The sequence below is a fragment of the Aspergillus brunneoviolaceus genome (genome assembly GCF_003184695.1).
Source record: "Aspergillus brunneoviolaceus CBS 621.78 unplaced genomic scaffold BO95scaffold_8, whole genome shotgun sequence".
Classification (NCBI taxonomy): Eukaryota; Fungi; Ascomycota; class Eurotiomycetes; order Eurotiales; family Aspergillaceae; genus Aspergillus; species Aspergillus brunneoviolaceus.
The window spans coordinates 173,080-197,271 of record NW_020290738.1 but is presented as its reverse complement, the minus strand read 5'-3'; the positions used below and the strand labels follow the sequence as shown (position 1 = coordinate 197,271).

General features: G+C 54.7%; 7 protein-coding genes across 7 annotated transcripts; 5 read left to right on the top strand and 2 right to left on the bottom strand.

The window, feature by feature from the left end:
- The first annotated feature begins 438 nt into the window (after positions 1–438).
- On the top strand, positions 439–8,830 carry BO95DRAFT_511382 (alpha-1,3-glucan synthase). The gene is made up of 15 exons (XM_025591434.1): positions 439–971; positions 1,028–1,203; positions 1,268–1,496; positions 1,578–2,059; positions 2,138–2,430; positions 2,490–3,021; positions 3,078–3,522; positions 3,582–5,797; positions 5,854–5,895; positions 5,953–7,054; positions 7,118–7,288; positions 7,341–7,491; positions 7,551–7,852; positions 7,911–8,271; positions 8,342–8,830. Exons 1-15 carry the CDS (start codon positions 609–611, stop codon positions 8,608–8,610), a joined length of 7,134 nt encoding a protein of 2,377 aa, XP_025446109.1. The 5' UTR covers positions 439–608; the 3' UTR covers positions 8,611–8,830.
- A 285-nt stretch (positions 8,831–9,115) lies between these two features.
- On the top strand, positions 9,116–10,563 carry BO95DRAFT_439208 (uncharacterized protein). The gene is made up of 4 exons (XM_025585686.1): positions 9,116–9,524; positions 9,587–9,709; positions 9,772–9,897; positions 9,967–10,563. Exons 1-4 carry the CDS (start codon positions 9,351–9,353, stop codon positions 10,177–10,179), a joined length of 636 nt encoding a protein of 211 aa, XP_025446108.1. The 5' UTR covers positions 9,116–9,350; the 3' UTR covers positions 10,180–10,563.
- Positions 10,564–10,928: 365 nt separating this feature from the next.
- On the bottom strand, positions 10,929–12,014 carry BO95DRAFT_511380 (uncharacterized protein; the record flags this gene model as incomplete). Its single annotated transcript, XM_025591433.1, has 1 exon — positions 10,929–12,014. One exon carries the CDS (start codon positions 12,012–12,014, stop codon positions 10,929–10,931), a length of 1,086 nt encoding a protein of 361 aa, XP_025446107.1.
- A 1,653-nt stretch (positions 12,015–13,667) lies between these two features.
- BO95DRAFT_381410 (acid phosphatase PHOa) lies at positions 13,668–15,382 on the top strand. Its single transcript, XM_025583365.1, has 4 exons — positions 13,668–13,879; positions 13,936–14,080; positions 14,142–14,432; positions 14,494–15,382. Exons 1-4 carry the CDS (start codon positions 13,694–13,696, stop codon positions 15,300–15,302), a joined length of 1,431 nt encoding a protein of 476 aa, XP_025446106.1. The 5' UTR covers positions 13,668–13,693; the 3' UTR covers positions 15,303–15,382.
- A 439-nt stretch (positions 15,383–15,821) lies between these two features.
- On the bottom strand, positions 15,822–17,565 carry BO95DRAFT_506658 (carboxylesterase/lipase family protein; the record flags this gene model as incomplete). Its single annotated transcript, XM_025591206.1, has 2 exons — positions 15,822–17,053; positions 17,127–17,565. 2 exons carry the CDS (start codon positions 17,563–17,565, stop codon positions 15,822–15,824), a joined length of 1,671 nt encoding a protein of 556 aa, XP_025446105.1.
- Positions 17,566–18,008: 443 nt separating this feature from the next.
- Positions 18,009–20,056, top strand: BO95DRAFT_506656 (Zn(II)2Cys6 transcription factor; the record flags this gene model as incomplete). The annotated part of the gene is made up of 4 exons (XM_025591205.1): positions 18,009–18,090; positions 18,189–18,475; positions 18,689–19,481; positions 19,578–20,056. Coding segments are annotated over 4 exons (1,641 nt in total), but the record flags the coding sequence as incomplete, so codon positions are not given.
- Positions 20,057–21,354: 1,298 nt separating this feature from the next.
- Positions 21,355–23,852, top strand: BO95DRAFT_354267 (MDR family MFS transporter; the record flags this gene model as incomplete). Its single annotated transcript, XM_025582210.1, has 10 exons — positions 21,355–21,584; positions 21,643–21,869; positions 21,936–22,123; positions 22,228–22,391; positions 22,463–22,576; positions 22,654–22,661; positions 22,749–22,834; positions 22,901–23,307; positions 23,409–23,560; positions 23,608–23,852. The coding sequence occupies 10 exons, from the start codon at positions 21,355–21,357 to the stop codon at positions 23,850–23,852; spliced, it is 1,821 nt and encodes a 606-aa protein (XP_025446103.1).
- Between the last annotated feature and the right edge of the window lie 340 nt (positions 23,853–24,192).

Genomic DNA, 24,192 nt, shown 5'->3' with positions numbered 1-24,192 from the left:
TCTCCCCGCCGGAATGGGCGAGGAGCAACTGATACAGACCCACCTCGTACACTCGGCCAGCCCATTTCGACCACTCCAAGTGACCTATATTCGATGCATGTCAGATCCAGTCCATACGAGACATGAGGCGTCTCTTTTGGGCCTGGAACCTGGGTGTCGAGGCCCGAGCAAGGTGGCGTGGTTGTCTCTCAGCTGAAAATTTCGTTGGGATAACGAACATGCTGGAGAAGAGACCCACCCCCGAAAAGATGGCGTTTGTTGCCTCCAACAGAGCCGCTAAAATTAGGACGTTGTTTTCGACTGCCTCACTCGGTGTCGGCGCATGGAGGCTGTACATGACTACGGTATGGATCGCCTTATCGCTGCGGAGGGTTCGTTATCTACGCGAACATGCTTCGCAAGCTCATCTTGCGCTTCTGAGAATATTTCAGCCAATTTATCACTTTTTCTCCATGAGATACCTTTTGCACTCTCTTTGATTCACGCTGGATTTATTGCTGCTTGTATGAGTTCCTAGGAGATTTTGCTTCTTTCCCTCCGCAGTTCGAGGCTTCCAACAGTGTGCTGCTCCGTGGATGTCACTATAGCAGTGGCATTCACTGTGCGCCATGAAGCTTTTCAACCCCATCATTCGTTACCTTGCCATCGTTGCACTGGTAACTCGTCTTGCACTATCCCTGCCCTACCTTGAAGAAGAAGTAAACTGGAATCTCAATCAGAATCAGACAGCGACAGACCCTCTCGACTACTCGGGTCTGTGGGATGGCCACACCTACAACCCCTCACCGGACAACTGGCGGTTCCCTTTCTACACCATCTTCCTCGACAGATTCGTGAACGGTGATCCGAGTAACGACGATGCGAATGGTACGCAGTGGGAACACATCCTGACCTCCAACCAGTTCCGCCATGGCGGCGACGTGCTTGGTCTGGTCGATACTTTCGACTATCTTCAGGGTATGGGGATCAAGGTAAGCTTGCTGCCGTCGGAATGAATGTTGATTAGAATAAGTTGACCAAAGCTTAGGGCGTCTACCTCGCTGGCACACCGTACATCAACTGGCCCTGGGGTGCGGATGGATACTCGCCTCTAGATCTGACGCTCATGGATCATCACTTTGGGACGATCGAAGACTGGCGCACCATGATATCAGAGGCTCATCGACGGGGCATCTACGTTCTGTTCGACAATACCTTCGCGACGTAAGTGTGATGATCCAGATCCGGGAAATATTGGAGTGTCATCAGCTAATCGTGGTGGGGACAGCATGGGCGATCTTGTCGGTTTTCAGGGGTTCTTGAACAGGTCCGCGCCGATCAACCCCAACGAGTATGACTATGTATGGAAGTACGATCGTCGGTACTGGGACTTCCAGCCCGGAAACGAGGTCGAGGCCGAATGTCCCTGGGAGTATCCGCGGTTCTGGGATGATGACGGAACTGGCTTGACCACCACAACTCTGGGTGCTTCGTGTCGGAATAGTGAGTTTGATCAGGTAAATCCTCCCCCTCGCCTTACCCTCCCTACTGCCTTCAAGGTGTCAGGTCGCGCTAATCCCTCATGGCTATTGTTCTAGTATGGCGAAGTCGCGGCGTTTGGCAACTACTCCGAATGGGAAGGGCAGATCTCCAAGTTCGCCTTCGTGCAGGACCGTCTGCGCGGATGGCGACCGGACGTTCTGGCGAAGATCAAACATTTTTCGTGCCTGACCATTCAGATGCTGGACATCGATGGCTATCGCGTGGACAAGGCTCTGCAAGTGACCCTGGACTCCCTGGGCGAGTGGTCGGAGGCGATGCGCGAATGCGCCCAGGAGGTGGGCAAGGACAACTTCTACCTCCCCGGGGAAATCGTGGCGGGAAACGCCTTTGGCTCGCTGTACATTGGTCGCGGTCACCAGACAAATCAAACCATCTCCAACATGACGGAAGCTTTCATGATGACCAACAAGACAAACAATGCAACCCGGGATCTTTTCTTGCGACGGGCTGAAAGATCCGCCTTGGACGGGGCTGCTTTTCACTACACTTTGTATCGTGGATTGAGTCGGTTCTTAGGGTTAGTCCCCGCTTCCCTCGTAGTCCCCCTCTCCTTCTTTTCAGAGGCCAGTTGAGGTTGACAACTGCTTGCATTCAGGTTGGACGGTGTTTACACGGCTGAAGGCGACCCACCGGTTAACTTTGTAGAAACCTGGAATGGTCTTGTGCAGACAAACGACATGGTTAACACGATCACCGGTAAATTCGACCCCCGTCACCTGTTCGGTGTCACGAACCAGGATGTCTTTCGGTGGCCAGCGATCGCCAATGGCACACACAAGCAGAATCTCGGAATGTACGTTGTCTCGTTGCTCATGCCCGGAATCCCTATCCTCTCCTGGGGCGAGGAGCAGGCTTTCTACGTCCTGGACAATCAGGCGGATAACTACAGTAAGACATTCCTATCTCGTCTCTTGTCCAGCAGGCCCTGATCCTTAACACTGCAATAGTCTTTGGCCGTGGACCCATGTCCTCCGCACAAGCATGGCAAATGCACGGATGCTACAAGATCGGAGCGTCCAAATACTACGACATGCCGTTTGAGAGCGCCCTGACCGGCTGCGAGGACGACTCCGTCAGCCTCGATCACCGGGACCCCTCGCACCCCGTGCGGGGCCTCATCAAGCTGATGTTCGAGATGCGGCAGAACTATCCCGTGCTGAACGACGGCTGGTACCTGCAACAGCTGTCCAACCACACCTTTGACATTTATCTGCCTGGTAGTGACGGGACGCCGACCGAGACAGGCATGTGGAGCGTACTGCGCTCGCGCTTTGCCGACATGCAGAATTTCGACGGCCAGGGCCAGGGCAACCAGAGTGTTTGGTTGTTGTATGCGAACGATAACCAAACGGTCCATCACGAATTCAACTGCAGCGCCAAGGACGCGTTGATCTCGCCGTTCCCCGCGGGCACCACGGTCAAGAACCTCTTTCCGCCGTTCGATGAGTACACGCTGGTCAACAGTTCAAAGACGCTTGGGTATGGTAGTCCCCCGTGGGAACTTGGGTATTGGTGCTCTTACTGACTATGAGCAGATTGGAAGGGTCGAAGCTTCCGAATGGGTGTTATCCTAACCTTACAATGCCAGCATGGGGCTTCAAGGCCTTCGTCCCGAAGAACAAATTCCTGCAGCCTTCGCCGTACATCACAAGCTTCACCCCGGGACATGACGCGCGTCTCGTGCCCAACAGCACCGCTGGCGACACTGTGCGGATCGGCTTTGAGTTCTCCCAGGAGATGGATTGTGACGAGATCACTAGGTCGCTGACGATCGCGTCGAAGGCGCTCGACGACGAGATTCCCAAGCTGGACAACAGCTCCGTCTCGTGCAAATCCTTTGCGGAAAAAGAAGTGGCAGGTTGGCCGGGTGCACTCACTAGTGTTTTCAGCTACGAGGCCGACTTGTCGAACGTGTACCCGGGAGTTCATCAGGTCACTGTTAGCAATGTGACCACAAAAAATGGAAACTCATCCACCAACGTGAGTACAAGCTCCACTACCCACGTTCACCATGTGCAGAGACTAACTGGATCTATTAGTCCGTCGACCACTTCCTTTTCCGCGTCGGAAAGCTAGACAACCCCATGGTCTGGCCGCAAGTAGCCAACTACAGCCGAACACTCCTATTTGAAGTCCCATCCTCTGATTCAGGGGCTCTATCCGTGCGGCCACAAGCCCCTGGTGCAGACAAGTGGCGTTACTCGCTGGATTTTGGTGCCACGTTCAGTGATTGGATGACCTACACCGGGTTCAACACTTCGATCCCCAGCAAGAACTTCAGCGGGCCTGCGCGACAAGCCTGGGATGGGGAGCACATCATCGCCCAGTACTGGAGCAAGCTGGCCGGGAGCAGTGACCACTGGCAGCACGGCGACAGCCAGTGGGAGTACAGGCCCCCGCGGCGCTTCCCCAACCTTTTCATCGAGGGCGAGTTCAACCAGTTCGGCTACGACGCCGGCTACTCGAACAAGATGACTCTCAGCAACCTCACCGGTCGATGGGAGATCAATTTTATGGGCGAGTGGCCCGTCCAGGTTGCCTTCAATGCCTGGGGCATCAACGAGGACGGAACGCTGGATCAGACGCAGGTCTTTGGGGATCTCGATGGCGACAACGTGCTGGATCAGGTGCCCCCTATCACCCTGCTAAGCAATGTCTTCAACGTCACCATCCCGCCCCCATCCCCATATCTGTCCTTCAAATTGTCCGTGGATGACAGCGACCTCAGGGTCTACGCCACCCCGACGGGGTCGCGGTGGGTGCAGCTGGCCCTGTTCATCCTGTTGGCTGTCCTTCCTATCTCGACCGCAATCGGCGCGGTGTACATGTACCTGAAAGCGTTCTACCAGGTCAAGTTCAACCAGATCGGTGTCACGGAGAAGCGCTCGAGCTTTGCACCTCTCATCGGTGTCTTCCAGAAAAGGAGCCGTCCTTATGACGGCGAAGCGAATGCCGCCGCGATCGGTCGCGCGAATGTCAGTCCGTCTGTGTCTGACAGCGGCAGCGTCATCGGTGCCACGGTGGATGTCCGCCGACGCACCGTGCTTATCGCTACAATGGAGTACGACATCGAGGACTGGGCCATCAAGATCAAGATTGGTGGACTGGGAGTGATGGCACAGCTGATGGGCAAGCACCTGTCGCACCAAGATCTGATCTGGGTGGTCCCCTGTGTGGGAGGGGTGGATTACCCCCGCGACGATCCGCAGGAGCCCATGGTCGTCACTGTGCTTGGGAACAAGTACCAAGTCGACGTCCAGTACCACCGGCTTCACAACATCACGTATGTTCTGCTCGACGCGCCCGTCTTTCGAGCCCAGTCGAAATCCGACCCCTACCCCGCACGCATGGATGACCTGGATTCCGCTATTTTCTACTCTGCCTGGAACCAATGCATTGCAGAAGCCATCAAGCGGTTCCCTGCTATCGACCTCTACCACATCAACGACTACCACGGCGCAGCCGCCCCCCTCTATCTTCTTCCTCGCACAATCCCATGCTGTCTGTCCCTCCACAATGCAGAATTCCAGGGCTTATGGCCCATGCAAACCGTCCAGCAGATCCAAGAAGTGTGCAAGGTGTTCAATCTCGACCAGGCCGTGGTGAAGAAGTACGTGCAGTTCGGGGATGTGTTCAACCTCCTCCATTGCGCGGCCAACTACCTCAAGATCCACCAGAACGGGTTCGGCGCCGTGGGTGTCTCGAAGAAATACGGCAAGAGATCCTACGCCCGGTATCCGATCTTCTGGGGACTCAAGAGCATCGGTGCTCTTCCCAACCCGGACCCCTCTGACCTCGCCGAGTGGGATAATAACGCGAATCAAAATCCGGAGGAGGTGACTATCGATGCAGAGTTCGAAGCCAGCCGTGCCCCGCTCAAAAGACAGGCGCAGGAATGGGCCGGGCTCAAGGTGGACCCTGGAGCTGAGCTGTTCGTCTTTGTTGGACGGTGGTCGATGCAAAAGGGAGTAGACCTGATCGCGGATATCTTCCCCTCGATCCTTGACGCTCACCCCAAGGTTCAGCTGATCTGTATCGGGCCGGTCATCGATCTCTATGGACGCTTTGCTGCGTTGAAGCTGAACCGGCTCATGGAGCTGTACCCCGATCGCGTGTATTCCAAGCCGGAGTTCACGGCCTTGCCGCCGTTTATTTTCAGTGGTGCGGAGTTCGCTCTGATTCCTTCGCGTGATGAACCCTTTGGCCTGGTGGCTGTGGAGTTTGGGCGGAAGGGTGCTTTGGGTGTCGGATCACGGTAACATGAACCGTCAGCCCTAGTTTGACTGTCAATGCTAACTATTGTGTCAACAGCGTCGGTGGTCTCGGACAAATGCCTGGATGGTGGTTCACGATGTGAGTCTCTTGCTCCCAGACACGTTACGCAAGTCGATGCAACTAAACAAAGTATAGTGAATCGATGACAACCAAGCACCTCACCCACCAATTCAAGCTGGCTATCAACGATGCCCTGCGATCTTCCCAAGAGACACGAGCATTGATGCGCGCCCGGTCCGGCAAGCAGCGCTTCCCTGTAGCGCAGTGGGTCGAGGATCTCGGCATTCTGCAGACCACCTCGATCCGGAAGCACGAGAAGCACTCCAAGCGCAACGAGCGCAGCTCCTGGAGAATCTCCAGCACCAGTACCTTGGTGCCCGATCGCAGTCGCAACATGCACCTCTCGTTGAGCCCCGACACCAGTCGCGAACACAGCCGATCCCGCAGCTCGACCATCTCACGCCCGCCCAGCCGGGCGATCAACGCCGATCTGCGACCCGGTGCACCCCGACCCGGCCACAGCCGCGTGCCCTCACTGCCCGCAATCCTGCCTTCCAACCTGAGTCTGGCCAGTAACGATCCTGACACCGACACCGAAGCAAGACGTCGACCCTTGTCCTCGATCCCTCGCGCAGGACCTCGGGTGGTGTACTCCTTCGAGAACGAGGGCGAAGAGCTCGAAAACATGTCGGTCGCACCGCACACCCCTCCCCACTTCGCCAACTCGGGCGCCAGCACCCCAACCCTGGGCGCCGGCCCCGAAGACGGCTTACTGGGTCGCAGACCGAACCTGTCCATGATGAGTCTCGTCAGTGTCGACGACATCGTCAAGGAGAAGCAGGACTACAACCTCCAGAAGGTCAGCCCCTTCTTCACGGACGTCAACAACGAGTACGCCGACAAGTTCGAGAAGAAGCTGGCCGACCTGAACGGCAAGAACTCCGAGGACCAGCTGTGCATCGAGGAATTCCTCGAGAAGAGCGAGAAGGACTGGTTCAATCGCTACCGCGACGTCAAGTTGGGCAAGTCGCCGCTGCCCTCGCCGTCGCCCTCGGTCTTCCGCTTCAAGGTCAATGACAACAGCCCCCCGCCGACTCCCGGGTTGATGGGTCCGGTGGAGGATCCGAATGCGGGCCAGTTCCTCCTCCCCAAGGACTATGTGCCCCCTACGGGGTTAAAGCGGTTCATGTTGATGAAGATCGGCGATTGGCCTGTTTATTCGATTGTTCTGGCCATTGTGAGTTCCCACTGTCGATCCTATTCTTTTTGTTTCATGCAATCGACTGACAGGATACGATAGGGTCAAATCCTCGCCTTGAACTCCTATCAGATCACGCTTCTGAATGGGCAGATCGGAGAGACGGCAGAGAAACTGTACGCGCTCGCATCCATCTATCTGGGGTCGTCGATTGTATGGTGGATGGCCTTCCGACTGATGCCGTCGGTCTATGTGTTGACCATTCCTTTCCTGGTATGTCTCTTGTTTAGTCGGGAATAAGAGCATCGAAGCTAAATATTCACAGATGTACGGGTTTGCCTTTCTCTTCGTCGGTCTCGCCGGTCCCATCTCCGGCGGTGCGAGCCAAACCTGGCTGCAGAATGTGGGAACGGGGTTCTACTCGTTTGCCTCTTCGAGCGGATCGATCTTCTTTGCTCTCAACTTTGGAGATGAAGGTATGTGGATGCACAACTGCGGTTTGAAGGGACACAATATATCTGACACCTCTGTCCAGGCGGAGCGCCGCTTAGCTCCTGGATCTACCGAGCCACCGTCATCCAAGGCAGCCAGCAGCTTTGCATCAGTTTTCTCTGGTACTGGGGTAGTTGGATGGCGAGTCTCAACCAAGAGGGCAGCATGCGATTCAGCCTCAGCATGACCAATCCGCACGCATTGCTTGGTATTGGCGTCGGTCTCGCGTGTTTCCTGTGGCTGCTGGGAGGCTTGGTGTTCTTTGGCCTGCCGTCGTATTACCGCCAAACGCCCGGACGAGTACCGACATTCTACCTCTCGCTCTTCCGGCGTCGCATCGTTCTTGTATGTCCCTCCCCGCTTTCTCTGCAGCCCGTCCTAGTTCTAATCTCCAATCTTGCAGTGGTTCTTCTACATGGTGTTCATCTCGAACTACTGGCTCTCGGCTCCGTACGGTCGCAATTGGCTATACCTCTGGTCCAGTAAACACGCCAAGGTGTGGCACATTGTGCTGCTGGTTCTCCTCTTCTTCATTGGGGTCTGGGCGGCTGCCCTGTGGATCTGCCACGTCCTTTCCAAACGACATGCCTGGTTCCTTCCAATCTTCGCCATTGGTCTCGGCGCCCCGCGCTGGGCGCAGATGCTGTGGTCTACCTCCAACATCGCAACGTATATCCCCTGGGCGGGAGGTCCAGTGGCCGGGGCCATCCTTGGAAGAGCCTTGTGGCTCTGGTTGGGAGTGCTGGACAGTCTCCAGGGTGTTGGTAAGTCTCCTTCCTACCCCACCCACAATCGCATCAAATCACCCCAGAATCGCAAACTAACCCATCTCAGGATTCGGAATGATCCTCCTCAACACCATGACTCGCTTCCACGTCACCTTCACCCTCCTGGCGGCGCAGGTGGTCGGGTCGGTGGCGACGATCCTGGCCCGGGCCACGGCGCCGGATAAGCTCGGCCCCGGCAACGTCTTCCCGGATTTCTCGGCGGGTGTGGCCGCCGGGCTGAGCAAGGCCGACTTTTGGGTGTGTCTGTTGCTGATGCTCTCCATCAATGTGCTTTGCCTCTTCTTCTACCGCAAAGAACAGCTTTCGAAACCTTGATTGTCTTAATTGCATTGAACTGCGTGGTTGTGATTAGATTATCTCATTTTCTTGTCTTCTTGCCTGGCTAGCGTGCGTCTTGGCTTCGTTTGTCTTGTTTGGTTACTAATCGTTGAAGATATATCCGGGTGCATTTTTCCCGGGGCATGATGTTGCTGTCTATAGTGAGTTCATAGCATCCATGGGGCATTGTATGATTAGATTATCTTGTGGTTCGCAGCTGACTTAGCTGCTTGAATATAATTTTTATTGATCGATGTTGAATGGCAGCTCACGTATATGCAGATGCCACTTAATCGAACAACAACTTAACAACATAATTTACCTAATGCTGGCTGTCAGCGGGGAATGGCGGAATGAGTCCGTGCGTCCAGCTCGATGCGGACTAGGGAGAACAGGGGTCACAGACTCACAGCCCGTCAAGGGCCCCCATTCCAGACTAGTTAAATTGTCCATGCATTATTCAGGGGAGCGGATCAATTGGTGTCACCCCCGCACATATATAAACAATACGAGGCGCCCTTCCTTTTGGCAAGGGGAGCTGCTCACCTGAATTCTCTCAACCTTCCACACTTGCTGTTGCTATTGCTGTTGCTGTTGTCGTAGCTTGTTCTGCCACTCTTTTCAGAGCAACACGACTGTCATTCATTTATTTCCTCATTCCCTGGATTTCATCCACCAATCCACTCTTTCAACTAATTTGTCTAACTCAGTCCCTCATTTCCTCGTGAACAACCGAAATGACTCGCTTTCTGTCTGTAATCATCGCCCTCTGCGCCTGCGCGCACTGGGCCCTCGCCGCCCTGACCTCCGACCAAATCGCCAATTCGCTGAACGAGCTGGCGCAGCAAGGCTTCGCCGCCAAGGATCTGGTCTTGGAGATTAATTCCACCGCGGACGCTTCCCCTATTCAGGTTAGTGTGGTTGCCTAAGGTCCCATCCACATACATGGTCTGATCATTTGCCCGGAGTCTAGGACGTGTACGCCGAAATGAGCACCATCGTCATCGAGGTCCTCCAGAACGTCAACTTCATGACCAACACCCCCGTCATCGCCGACCAGGCCGAGCAGCAGCTGGTGTACGAGGGGTACTCCAACGTAAGCGGCTGCTTTGCTTCCCGCTTGAAAAAGGAACCATGTACTAATGCACTGTGGTCCAGTTCGTCCAATCCCTCCTCGAACTCATGGACGCCTTCTCGACCAGCGCGACCAAGCTGAAGTCCCTCGATGAGTCGACCAAGGATCGCGTGCCGTCGAACGTGCGCACGCTGGAAAGTGCTGTGGATGTAGGTACTCCCTCTTCGTCTCGATTGCTGGCGTGGGGGATGAATACGTGCTGACCCGACCATCGCCAGGCATACTTCTACAACATCATCGGCCTCTTCCCCGCCAACAGCTCCTACAACGCCCAGGCCAACAACCAGAAGGCCCAGGTGGATACCCACTGCTTCCAGGCGATCTGGGCGTTCGATGCCACCGCGGCGAGCCAGACGGCGACGACGACGGCGCAGCAGTCGCGGAGTACTGGGCTGCTCGGCTTGCGTCGTCGGGGGGTATATCGCGCTTAGTCGGGTGGTTCTTCCTAAGCTTATGGGTGAGGATGAGTGAGGGGATGGATAGGCGAAAAACCCCAGGCATCTGTCCAGATATCCTTTTTGGCCGTTCTTTGGGCTCTGGCTGGACGTGTTTCTTTTATCTTGTCGATATAGTTGTGTACATTATATCTTTGTAATGAAGAAGATGTGGACTGGACGCGTACTGGGTTATCTGCCGGTCGGATGTCGAGGAGAAGCATTTGCGCGGTGTCTGAAGTGGAAGCGTAACCGTGGAATACGAATTGTGGGCTTGGCAGTCGGGTGACATCAGTTCTGGGGCTACTCTCCTGGCGCGTCGCTTCAACGCGGTTAGAAGATACTAAGTCTATACCGCTCAGATCAGCTGACCCAATGGACCGCTTTACAACCTTTTATACTCACTACGAGTAGATCATGATGCATGTACCAAAGAAGTTTCACAAACGTACAACCTGACTTGGAAGAGAGCCCCGTACTTTTGAACTGTGCCTCGCATAATCAATCCTGATTAGCGGATTAAAAAAAAACACATAACATGGAACCAGGTGGAACGGCCTCGTCTCCGACATTACAAAACATGCTTCAACCTGAACAAGCATTAAAGCAATGCGCTAGAACTTTTTCAGGGACTGTTCCTGTTTGTTTCGGCGGTCTTCCTATGCCACACTCAGAAATTCCCAAAGCACTGCTCTTTGACTGCTTTCCAGCCCCCCCCCCATCCTCCTACGAGCAAGTCAACAAATTCAATGCGCACCGGTGTTCCGGGGAGAAGGGCATGTCGTTTCCGTTTTCTTCTTCTGGATCCTGGCATGCACAATGATATACGGCTTGTTGCAGTCCACAGACACTGAAGGGGTCTCATACTCCTGGACCGCCAAACCGTCGATTTTGATCGCATACTGGTCCAGGGAACACGTGGTGAGGGACGGTGAACAGGCGACATGCGCATGGACGGCGGTCAGTCGGTAGTCGACGTCCACGACGTACCTGAAATGGACCTGTCTGTCCCCAAAAAAGGCCGTGAAGGGCCCGACATTGACGGCGTTGACGTTGATATCGTTGTAGTTGGGGAGACCGCCCACCCACAGCGTTCCCCCGAGCGGGGCCGAGTCGATCTGGTTCGACCATCCCCAGGGTGGGTTGCACTCCAGTGCGACCCCTGGTGGGGACGCTGAATGCCCGAACGCGGAGCCGAAATCGCACCACTGTCCGCCATCGTCGCACTCACACTTGGTGGTGAAGCTCCAGAAGGTGAACCAGGGATTACAGGATGTCTTGATGCATTGCGCAGGGACGGCAGAGCTGGTCGGGCTCGCGGGGCTGCCGCCAGCGGTTCCACCTTCGGCACCCAGCGTGGGACTTTTCACGCTGGCATGCGTCACAATGTAGATGGTCTTGTCCGGGCACCGGTTGTCATTCGGCAGGACCTCGCTCAGCGGGATATCGCAGGATGCGGTGGCGCCCGCGACCGTGCACCGCGGGGATCCCTTGTTCGAGCCCCACGGATAGCCTCCGGGGTTGGTATCGGTCGGTCGACTGGTTCCCAGCCACACACTCACCGTTTGATATTGGTAATCCTTGTAAGACGGGTATCGCACCTGCAGGACCTGCTTGTCGGCACTCAATGATACAAGGACCTGCTGTCCGGTGGGCTTTTTACCCAGGATCCATTCGGCCGACGAACTCTCCCCGAGCCCGGTGAGGGTGGGAGTACAGTCCGCGCGTTTGTGAGTCCGTGCAGCCACAGCATGGGTCCTGGACGGGCTCGCAAAGCAAAAGTTGCCCAGCAGGCTTACGACGAGGCTGATGAGGAGGATTAGACGAGACATGGTATATTGAGTAGTTCGTTAATGTTGATGGGTACATGATTCTGAGTTACGCGGGGGGAGGGGGGGCCTTCTGCAACTTATAAACAACGTCATTGTATGCAACAGAAATATGTCAAGGGTAGACAAAGGGTCCCTATCGGTGTGCCAAGCTGAGGTCCATAACAAAGCATGCAGAATCCCACGTCACAGATACGAGGAAAACTAATTCCGAGGGCTACCATTAGCCCTCCAGTTGGAGCAGCGGCGATCATCCGGGGAGCTCAGGGCCTGGCCAAGGCCTCAAACGACAACCGGGGTTCCAACATCTACCGCTATTGGCTAGCCAACGAACAAGGTAAAAGAAGAGTGCTGGGGCCATTTTCGTCTTTGTCCTCGGAGACAATGCCAAGAAGAGAACCAACAGAGTTCGAAAAATCCAGGGGTTTGGGTTTTGGAGCTTTGCTATAGAAGCGGACTTGTTTTGCGCAATCATCATGGTCAGTGGACGGAGTAGCTTTTCTTTGTACGAGCTGCGGTCATCAGACTCGGTAACCAGAGAAAGCGGATCGATATTCTAAGCGGAACCGAGGTAAGTGAATCTGACAACAGCCGTCACTCTGCAGATTGGCCTTTGGTTTAAACTTTCACTCATCCTTCCTTGGGCCATATTGTTTTAAAATTATTTTGTCTTTTCTCTTCATTGACTTTCTATATGAATCTCATCTCTTCTTGTTATAACTGCGTACCCGTCTTGTGGAGCTTATCAGTCCCTCTCTTTACTTGCTCCCGGAAAAGCCCGAGGGAGATCACGTGACACAGGTGATTCTCAGCATAGGGTCACCTTTTTCAAGTTGTTGACTGAGAATTGAGTATGTCGGACAGGAAAAAAAAGTATTGAATAACCAGGTACAGCACACCGTATGTAATGCTTAGAAGAATTTACTGGTTGACTAGCAAACCAGCTCATTCACTCAACCCCGTTCAATAGATGGTTTAAGGACGGCTGAGTGGACAGGACGCCCTACTTTCTACACCCTATGGTCGTATGCGCTGAATTAGAGCAGTGAAAAGTGCTATGAAACGTGATGCAAAGCTAGATGCCGAGGACGCCAAACGGATGCACGTTTTTAGCACTGTCTGGTTCAGAGATATGGAAATATTCCCCCAAAGGCTCAAGCCCTGCTGCGGGACCTGTCGGTCGCACGAGCTCGGATATCAGGAGACCGCCGCCTGCCAGGGCCGACTCCGGAAGTTCCTCGGAAGACGGATTTCTCTGTCCAATGGCTGTCGACGAGAATGGCAAATGCACAAGACCACATCCTTGATCCATCCTTGCACACGACCACATGTGCCATTTTGCCATGACTAGTGGCTGGTGGTTTGTCTAGTGAGATGCTTGAGCAGGCATAAGCACACGCCCGCCCCGCCACGCCCCACTCAGCTAGAGTCAAGGTCAGAAACGTGCTACCAATCTCCACATGCCATTGGTTTGTTCCTGTCAAGCACGTGCCCAGCCCTAAGGTGGTAGATAGTAGTACTAGGACGGTACTGGGTAGGTAAGAAGTCCTACTGAATGAATTGAATCGCCAGATGCGCGCGTGAGACTAAACTGGCACCATTATTTAAGTCGCTGCCGTCTCCCTTCAAATGGATCTCTCCTCTTGCCTTCGTCCTCAGCTTCCTCAGCAAGATCAACCCCAATGGCTTCATCAGTCGCTGCACTTGTCGCCCTGGCCGGTCTGGTCACTGGTGCCACCATCACCACCACGGAGCCTTCTTTGTCTGAGATTCGACAAGCTCAGGCGACGACGGTCCCTCTGACCTGGACCTCCAATGTCACTGGCAAGGCCTACGACCGCTTCTACCAGATCTGGTTGGAGAATGTGGTATGTATTTTCATCTTTCTGGTGTATGTGATTTGAAGCTCACGTTCCCTCTGCAGGACTATGAGAATGCTGCCAACGATACCAACCAGCAATGGCTGGCCAGTAAGGGTATCACCTTGACCAACTACTATGGTACCGGTCATCCTTCGCAGCCCAACTATGTTGCTGCTGCCAGTGGAGACAACTATGGCATGGACAATGGTAAGTCCACTGTCGCTTCTTCAAGTTCTTGATAACAGACGTTAACGATAATATAACGCAGATGATTTCCATGACATCCCCGCCAATGTCTCCACCATTGCCGACCTCCTGAACACCAAAGGCATCTCGTGGGGCGAGTACCAGGAGCATATGCCCTTTCCCGGTTTCCAGGGATACAATTTCTCCAACCAGGTGACTTACGCCAATGACTACATGCGCAAGCATAATCCCCTGGTCTCCTTCGACTCGATCAGCAGTAATGACACCGCTCTGCGCCTGATCAAAAACTTCACGACCTTTTACGACGACCTCAATAACCACGTACTCCCGCAATGGGCCTTTATCACCCCTAGTAAGTCAATCTGTCTTGGGCTATCCGATCCCAAGGAAGCATGCCTAACATCTCCCAACAGACATGACCAACGATGCGCATGACACAAACATCACCTTTGGCTCCCAATGGCTCCGGGGCTTTGTATCCGAGTTGATGAACAACACCTATTTCTGGGACAACACCCTCCTGCTCCTGACCTTCGACGAGACCGAGACCTACGGGGTCCCCTCCAGCGAGGCGTACGCCGAGCGTAACCGCGTGTTCAGCGTCCTGCTCGGCGGTGCCGTCCCCGAGCATCTGATCGGCACCGAGGACGACACCGTCTACACTCACTACTCGACCATCGCCACCGCCTCGGCGAACTGGGGGCTCCCCTCGCTCGGCCGCTGGGATTGCGGCGCCAACATCATCCAGTTCGTGGCCGACAAGGTCGGCTACACCAACTGGGCGGTCGACAACACCCACCTCTTCGTGAATGTCTCCCTGCCCGGCCCCCTCTCCGAGGCCGACTACTCCCAGTACCGGCCCACCTGGCCCATCCCCGCCACCAACGCCTCCTGCTCGGCGGGCTACGGGGTTCTGCCCGCCGTCGTGGACGCCTATCAGGGCCAGGAGCCCACCTACAACTACACCTCGCCGTTCCCCTACGATGCGCCCTATGGGTTGAATGTGGGCACGTCGTACTCGCGGAACGGAACGACCTATGTTTCCGGGGTGAATGCGACTGGTGTGATCGGCGATGACTCCGTGTCGAATTCCACCTCCTCCTCTTCCTCTGCTCCCTCCTCGTCGGCGGTTTTCACGGGTGCGGCTGTTTCGGAAATGAGGGCTTCGGGGGCGGCCTCGGTGGCTGCGGCTGGCTTGGTGGCGCTTTTCGGCTTGTTGTAAAAAGATTTGAAGGATTCGATGACGGAATGGCATGAGCTTTTAATACACGCACAACCTGTTTTGTCTTGATAGTAGTTGAGGATAAATAATTCACATATTAAGCCATGGACAATCCCTCCTTTGTGCATATTATTGGATAATGCAAGTTCCCTCAGGGAAGGCCAACCTTGAGAGGGTCCAAATCGTCACATTCTTCGGTCGCGCTTCTTTAGAAACTATGTACTCGGATTTGGGAGTATATATTCCTCTACAGAAAGTGAATTCTGTCCAAGATAAGAACAGGATGAGAACAAGTTGGACATTTCTCGCAGAAAACCTCATAACTACTCCATTCTAAAAACTGTAAAATGATAAATAGAGATATAGTAGGCTACCTTGGAGAATATTTTATTCAAAGGAAATGAAAGTCCTTAGATATCGAATCAATACCGTGGGAGCGATGAGTTCGTAGTACAAATATGTCAAGATTCAAGGTAATAACAAAAGCCGTAGATCGGAGCACGCCAGACCGACCGCGAATCACCAAGCCCTCTGAGCGCGAATGTATTTCGTCCAGAAGCGCGCGCGCGCTGGGTCATCCACCGTTTTGATCGTCTGCCACTCGCCGCCCAGCTCGAGCAGAGTGTCCGGTTGATCCACGAGACTGAGCCACTCGGCCACACCCTCCGGACGAGAAGACGCACCCTGAAACCCGTTTGGATTACCGTATTTGATGAAATTGGCCCACAGGGTCGAGACCTTGTCGCCGATCACCCGATCCGTCTCCGTCCATGGGCGGAGGTCGTTCGTGATCAGACTGTTGAACGTGTAGGCGAACTCGGCCCCGTGATACGCGCCCCCGACCGGACCCTTCTGGTTGGTGAACCCCGGAACTTTGGGCTGGGAGTGGTCCGGCTGCCAGTTGCGCCACGGGGTGATAGGGTGGGTGAAGTAGTAGCCGTACACCGCGGATTGGGTCTTCTGGTGATACTCCTGCGCCCAGAGGGCGATGTTGTTGCGCGTGTTGTCCCGAGCGGCCTGGTTCCATGTTTCCAACGGACCCTGGCCGGTCTCCTGGTTGCGGAGAGGGTAGAGTTCGTGGAATCGCTCGACGTAGGCGGGGCTACCCTTCCCGTACGTCGAGTTGGGGCCGAGACGACCCTCCACGCAGTCGAGAAAGTCCTCGTAGGTGAAGCGCGGCTCGTTGTAGGTGCCCCCTTCCTCGCTGTTCATGCCCGCCATGACGGGCACGTCGTTGGGCGGCTCACCCGCGTGGATCTCACTCCAGGGCTTGGGGATCACGTAGCCGTCGAGAATAAGGCGGAACAAGGGGGGAGGTCCCCAGTATCGCCGGTCGCGTTTGGTCGAGACTTCGCGTAACTTGTCCAAATCGTCGAAGTTCCGAAACTCGTTGACACTCTTGATGCCGAGCTCGCGGAGAAGTTGCACACCGTCTTCTTCCGCTTCCTGGAGGGTTCGGTAGGACATGGGTCCGTTGGCGAGGGCAGGCTCCTGGAACGAGCGGGGCCCGGATTGCAGGATCACGCCGTGAAGAAGCCCTTTCGCTAAGGGAGAGGACAGGAGAGTGTGGCTCATTGCATTTCCAGCCGACTGGCCGCCGACGGTGACCTGGTTGGGGTTGCCACCGAAGACGGAGATGTTCGATCGCACCCACTTCAGTACCTCCACCGCGTCCAGCATCCCGACCATCCCGGACGTTCCGGACGGCGACTCGGCGCTGAGTTCGGGATGGGCAAAGTATCCGAAGATCGCTGTTCGCTCTTGGTGTCAGTGGGTGGATTTGCCTGGCACTGGTGCTGAGCGTATCAAGTTGACTTGACTTACACAGTCGGAAGGAGGGCACCACGACGATGACTCCCTTTTGCGCCAGTCCAGTCCCGTCGAAGTTGGGGTCTGCGCTGCCGCCCTCGCGGAATCCACCACCGTGATACCAGACATAAACCGGGTACGGTCTCTTTGTCTCCAGATCATTGCTGGGCTGGTAGACGTTGAGGTACAGGCAGTCTTCCGACTGGGGATGGCCTTTCAAGACATTGGGGTAGCGTGGATCGGGTGGTGCTTGGGGGCACACCGGGCCGAAGGTATCGCATACTCTGACATCGTCCCAGGGAGTAATGGGCTGAGGTGGCTTGAATCGATTGGCTCCAGTAGGAGGGGCCGCGTAGGGAATGCCTTTGTAAATTGTGATCCCAGGGTCAAGAGGGCTGGGAAGTCCCTGAATGAGACCGCCCTCAACCTGGACGGGTGGTAATGTACTGCCCATTTTCGACTGTGACTGACGGTGAAAGAATGACAATCTCTCATTGATGAGAAGCAGGACATATCAAGCCCGGCTTATAATACTGAAAGCTTGTTAGCGTGCTCGGGGATTATTCACCCCTCATTTGATTAGGGTTGCCGGGCGGATCTAATCTCAGCCGAGTCTCGCCTCCGCATTTTCCCCCGCTCTTTCTGTCTGCTTTCCTTCTCCCAACTCATGCTTCGCTGCGCCTCGCTTCCACCCTGGCCGTTTTGACAGATCCCCGTCAGCCATCATGACAGCTCCTACTCGGCAAATTCAGCAGTTCCCACCAGATTCCAGCCAGACCAACCCGCTCCTCTCGTCCGAGCTCCCCCGCAAGCGAAAGCGCGTCAAGACGGGTGAGTCTGATCAGCTGGCGTCTGTAACTGAGACGGTTGTGTGACATTTCCTCGGCCCATCTAGGCTGCCTGACCTGTCGCGCACGCAAGGTGAAGTGCGACGAGACACATCCACTTTGCAACAATTGCCGCAACCTGGATGTGGAGTGTCAATGGGGCCAAGGATCCAGACGACAGGGATGTGAGTCATCTCATCAGCCGTAAGGGGGCATTGGACATGCTCTCGATTGCTCATCCGTCAACCAGCTACTGCATCTCTTTCCGATCAAGCCGGTCGACCCTCCGATCCACAGACCAGAGCCGGGCCCCGTTCTCCCGCGTGCTTTACCTGTCGCTACGCCCGGTCCAGATGCTCCAAGACCCGCCCGTCGTGCACCCGCTGTGCCATCTACGGCCACGAATGCAGTTACCCCGAGACGAATAAGGGACGGTCGCTGACGTCCTCTGCCCAGTCCTTGATGCAAAGACTTCGAAGTAGTCGCTCACCGTCGCCTGCCATCTCCTTGGAAGATGAGTCGAGAACCATTGCTCCTGTCTATGACCGTGCTATGGTATCTCCCCCCGAGCTTCCCAGCGACGAGAGCCGTGTCGGGTTCAGTTATGAAACAATACAGGAGAATCTGGTGATGAACACTGGCTTGCTCAACACATGCAATGGGTTGGATGTGTTTGGTCCTGATACTGTTCACAACGTTTTGTTGCCGACCCGTTCCGACTCAATACTCAACTCCGCTAGTCCCAGTAAGACGCAAGCGGACAGGTCTCATCAACCCGCTCAAATCAATCTGCCTAGCCAGGATCGACTGGAGCGTCTTGCTGTGGCTTTCTTTCTTCACGTTCATGTCTATCGCGCCAATGCGTTTCTCCACCGAGACCGAACGCTCACTGCCATCCGCGATGGAACCTTATCCGCGGCGATTGTCCTCGCTCTCTGTGCTGTTGGGGGGAGATTCTCCTTTCCTCCGGAGTCTGAAGAGACAGTGATGGCCTGGGCAACAGATGCAGGTGTTCAAATCATAGCATCGACGGACGTAAACAGAGACAACATCGCGGCTTCCCTTCTGCTAACCATCTATTATCAACAGGCGGGTCAGTTTGCACGATCCCATCTCTGGTCCGGGATTGCCATTAACCAGGCAATTACCCTCGGCCTGCATCGCGAAGCCCCACTAAGAAATCACACCTTCGTCGAGAGCGAACGCGATCGACGGATATTCTACGCATGTTACGCGATGAGCCGGCTCATATCCAACGGCGCACCGGAGTCGATTCAGTGCCCCTCGTCTCGCATCAGGCTCAAGCTACCGTGCGACGGCTTCAACTACCGGATGGATGTTTCTGTGGAAACACCATACGCCCAGTTGGAGGAGGCCGAGGGGCCCTCAGGGTCAGCTGACACCCACCAATGCGTGGGAGCCATAGGGTTTTGGGTGCGCTTAGTCGGGGTCCGAACTATGACTCGGCGATACTTTCACACCCTCACCGAAAGCCAACAGCAGCAGCAGCAGCAGGAAAGCGACACACGAGCAGTGTCCGGGGGTAACCAAAGATGCCCCATGATATTACCGTCATTAGCACCGTGGAGTCCCAGTTCCCCGTATGCAGCATGCATGGCCAAGCTAGCCGTCATCCGAGAGTCGCTACCTATCAGGTTCCAGCTCTCCCGCGAACGCGTCGCGCAGCTCGCCGAATCTCCCGTCCTCGGCCAAATCGTGCTGTTCTACCTGTGGTGGAACATATGCCACATTGAACTATGCAGCATGGCGTTGACGGGGTACGCGCAATCGTTGGACGAGGATACTCTCGCTGCCGCTCCGGATGGCTGGGTCCAACAGACGCGCCAGAAATGCTTGCGGCATGCGCAGGCTATAACTGATGTGCTGGAACTCCTTGATCGGGAGCTATCGGGGCATCCGCTGACGATCTACGACCATACCATCGCGCATGTAGTTTACCTGTCCCTTCGAGTGCAGTTGGAAGTCGGACTCGTAGAGGATGAGATCCCGTCTCGGTTGAGGAACCGATTTGAGATGATGCTCGCGTTTGTGAAACGAACAAGTACCTATTTCCGATCGGTTCAGCTTGTGGTGAGATTAAGCCTTGCTCATCCTTGATTCCAGTCTGCATCGACCGCCCCTGCTAATGAGTTTATCCGTGCTTTCTAGCTCAAGGAGATGCATCGCATGCTCGCCGACCATGGAGTAGTTCCTTGCAACCCGCACCAGGAGAGCCAGTCGTGAGTTCGCTCTTTGTTTATCGATCCTCACTACCACTTCTCCTGCAAGCACAGACTGAATCCCCTCCTAGTAGAGCCGAAACACCTCCATTACCTTGGTTCCGACGTCAAAAGAGCCTGGATAGCCAAAGGCTTGCAGAGCAAGCAGCTATTGTGAGTAGATCGAAAGATAAGGGAAGCCAATACTATCGTCCTGATACTAATTGACACGCTTTCCCGACGCAGGAAAGTATAGAAATTGACGCGATTCTCCTCGATCTCTTGCCCGACTGCACAACAACGCACGGGACTACCGGCTGGATGCAAAGACTTGAAGTTCGGGACGCTATTCTGTCACAGGTGCGTGAGTCCTAAACACTACACCCTCTATTCTCTGTGCAGACAACTTAAAAATTTCCTTAATTCAGTGCCCCCCTCCAAGTATAGAATGGAACACGATTCCTGGTCTCTGGGCTCCACAACACACCCGTAGCTCATCGCGGGCGGCGAATGGCTTGGATAGCACGAGGATTGACTTGGAACCGGGTGTTAGTATTTGCTCGTGGTGATTGCAAAGGTTTCTCTGGGCAGAGATCTATAGTGTTTTGTCTTGCCGGGAGGTCTCTGGGGTTGCATAAGCTTAGAGCCGTGTGTGTAAAAGACTCGGTGACGAGATAATCTGTTTACAACAAATGCTAGGATAGGAGCGATAACCAAGTGCCATGAGATACATGCTTCATGCGAAATAATGCCGGGGGCATATGACGTCCCCTATAATTTGTTTATTTCATGGAGGCCCAAAAAATAACATTGCAACGATTAGACTGTCACACGTCATCTTCTCCTCGTGGGGAGACCTCTAGAAAACCTTCCCCCCTCTAGTTCCTAGGCGAGCCTCGCCTACGTCCCCCTCGCTTCCCGATCGGGTAAACCCGCCCGATGCCGTGAGAGTAGCGAGCGAGCGAGCATACCGAGCGTCTTCCCCAGCCTAATGCGTATTTGTTTCCGACGTGCCTGTTCATGCGCTCTGCTCTCAGTTACTGGCTTGGGGTCTTTACTACTGCCTTGGTTGAATCTGACTAACTCATTTATCAGCCTATTTGACTCCGAATCAGGTGGATGTCAGTGATACCAAACGAGATCTCCCACATACCACCGTCCATTGACCTATACACCAACCTACACCAACAAAGAACGATGTTAGATCAACCGGCAAATTCTTCCGACAACGAGAAACATGCCGCTACCCAGACGATCACAGCCCCAGAAACCGCGGCGACTTCCACCAGTAACACCGACAGCGACAGCAGCACCCGCCAAGATGCGCCCGTCCAAACGCAGACGAATCTCCTCCCAATGCGCCAGCTTCTGATTGTCTTTTCTGGCCTATCGACTGCGATGCTATGCTCTATGCTCAATCAAACTATGTAGCCCACCCAGACCTCCCCGTCGCTGTCTATGATGTTATTAACAGGAAACATATAGCGTCGCCACCGCCCTCCCTACCCTGGGCGCGGTATTTCACGAAGCCGACATCGTCGCGTGGGTCGGCACCGCCTACCTCCTCACCAGCACCGCCTGTCAGCCCCTGTACGGCCGGCTGAGCGACATCTTCGGTCGGAAGGTGATCCTGCTCGGCTCGTTGGGGTTTTTCCTGTTTGGAAGCGTCTTGTCCGGAGTGTCGCGGGATATGATTATGTTGATTGTTTCGCGTATGTGTTCCATTCTTCTGGAGGCAGAGTCTGGGCTCGAGCTGACACCAACGGGATGTGATGCAGGTGCCATTGCAGGGATTGGCGGGGGCGGGATCGTCACGGTCGTCAGCATCGTCGTATCTGATGTTGTGTCTCTCAAGGATCGGGGCAAGTATCAGGGGATCATCGGCGTGGTGGTCGCCGCGGGGACGGCGATGGGGCCGGTGATTGGGGGCGTATTCACGGAGAAGACGTCGTGGCGGTGGTGTTTTGTATGTACATGTACCCCCTGTCCTGTTTCTTTTCCCTCAATGCGTTCTGGATGTGTTGATATTGTGACATGCTGATCAAGCTGAAATTTTTGATCGATTTCTAGTATATCAGTGTCCCGCTCTCGGCGGTCGCGATCGTGATTGTCGCATTTGCCCTGCCGCTCAGGAAGGTCGAAGGGAATGCGATGGAGAAGATCAAGAAGATTGATGGCTGGGGGAGCTTGGTCAGCTTTGCGGCTTCGATCGCTATTCTGTTGCCGATTTCCTGGTGCGTGGGCTGGCGCTTCTGTAGTAGGCTTTTTTGGGCTGCTTCTAAGCTAACCGGGGTGTGTTTTCTAGGGCTGGAACGCGATATGCCTGGACATCGGCGGCGGTTCTGGCTCCGCTGTTGATTGGAGTCTCGCTCATCGGAGTCTTTATCTTGGTTGAAGTCAAACATGCTAGACTCCCCTTGTAAGTTGCACTTCTACATTCATTGTGGCCTAGACTGGTAGTGTGAACAACAAAAGCTAATCCATCTATCTGCATAGAATCCCATGTGCGTTCCGAAAAGTCCCCAATTCAACCTTTAACCTCCCCCCCTTTCCAAGTCCCCAAACCAATACTAACAATAAACCACCCCTAGTATCAATGTTCAAGAACACCCACGTAGCCGTGTGCATCACCACATCCTTTCTAACCGGCTTCATGACCTTTGTCAACCTCTACTACGTACTCACTCCCTTTCTTTCCCCACCATTTCTGACCACAAACCTAATTCCTTCTCAAAACGAACAGCTCCCCCAATTCTACCAAGTCGTCCAAGGCGACTCCGCCCTCCGCTCCGGGATCCTCATCCTCCCCCTCGTGCTCTCCCAGATCATCACAAGCTTCACCTCCGGCTTCCTCGTGTCCAAGTACGGGTGCTACCGCATCAATCTGATCGTCGGATACGGGCTGTGGACGATCGCCTCGGGGGTCTTCACGACCATGGACCCGACCACCCCAGCCTGGAAGCTCGTCGTCTACCAGTTGATCACCGGCTTGGGCAGCGGGCAGACCTTGCAGACGACGCTGGTAGCCATCCAGGCAGCCGTGCAGCGGCACGAGATGGCCGTCGTGACGGGCGCACGGAATTACCTGCGCATGATGGGGTCGACGCTGGCCGTGGCGGCGTGTGCGGCGATTGTGAACAATGTTGTTCGGTGGGTTTGATTCTTTTCCCCGCGGATGACTAGTGCTTGAAGTGGTTAAAATGATATGACATGTCTCGGACATACGCTAACCGTGATTCTCTGTGGTACAGTTCGAAACTCACTGACCTGGACTTTGATTCCGCTGTGATATCGTCGATTGTGTCCGACCCGACGACGATTACCTCGATGAGTGGATTGTCCGAGGTGGAGGTAGCGGAGGCGTTGGATGCGTATGGTGAGTTTCTCCTTCCCACACATACCGGTCTGCACGGCACTGACTCGTCCCGACCTCGGTCTGGATGGCTATAGCCAAAGGTGTGCAGGTCACCTACTACATGATGACGGCCTTGGCGGGAGTACAGTTTCTGCTCTGTGTGTTGTTCGTCAAGGATTACTCGTTGGAGCGCGAGGATGATGCCCGCGAGAAGGAGGCGGCGAAAAACTGGCTCCAGGAGCGGAAAAGGAAGCCAGACGGGAAGGGGGGCGTGGCGGGAGGGGTGGCTGGGGTGGAGGAGATCGAGGAGCGGCGGAAGGAGGTTGAAGATAGGGTCTAGAATGCGTCAGTTTTCTCAGTCAAGATGAAGGCTTGGAAGGAGTGAAGTCAAGTTGCGCGTTTCCGTACTGGTGGCTATTAAGGGGAAACTTTAGTGATTGGGCGTTTGTGCGAATTTCCAAGTACCGCGGGACAGTTAGAAGCAATAGACGAAGAGAGTTTCCGACAGGAAATCATGAAAGATCTTATTATTACGCTCACTCGTACCTCCCACCGCGCTGTGCTTTGATGCGCATATTTCCTCGCAAGGTCCGTAGACCGTCTCTTCTCTGTCGTGCGGAACTGCAGAAACCTAAATACAGACTATATATCTCTTTCAATCTATTGATTGGCATAAGAGA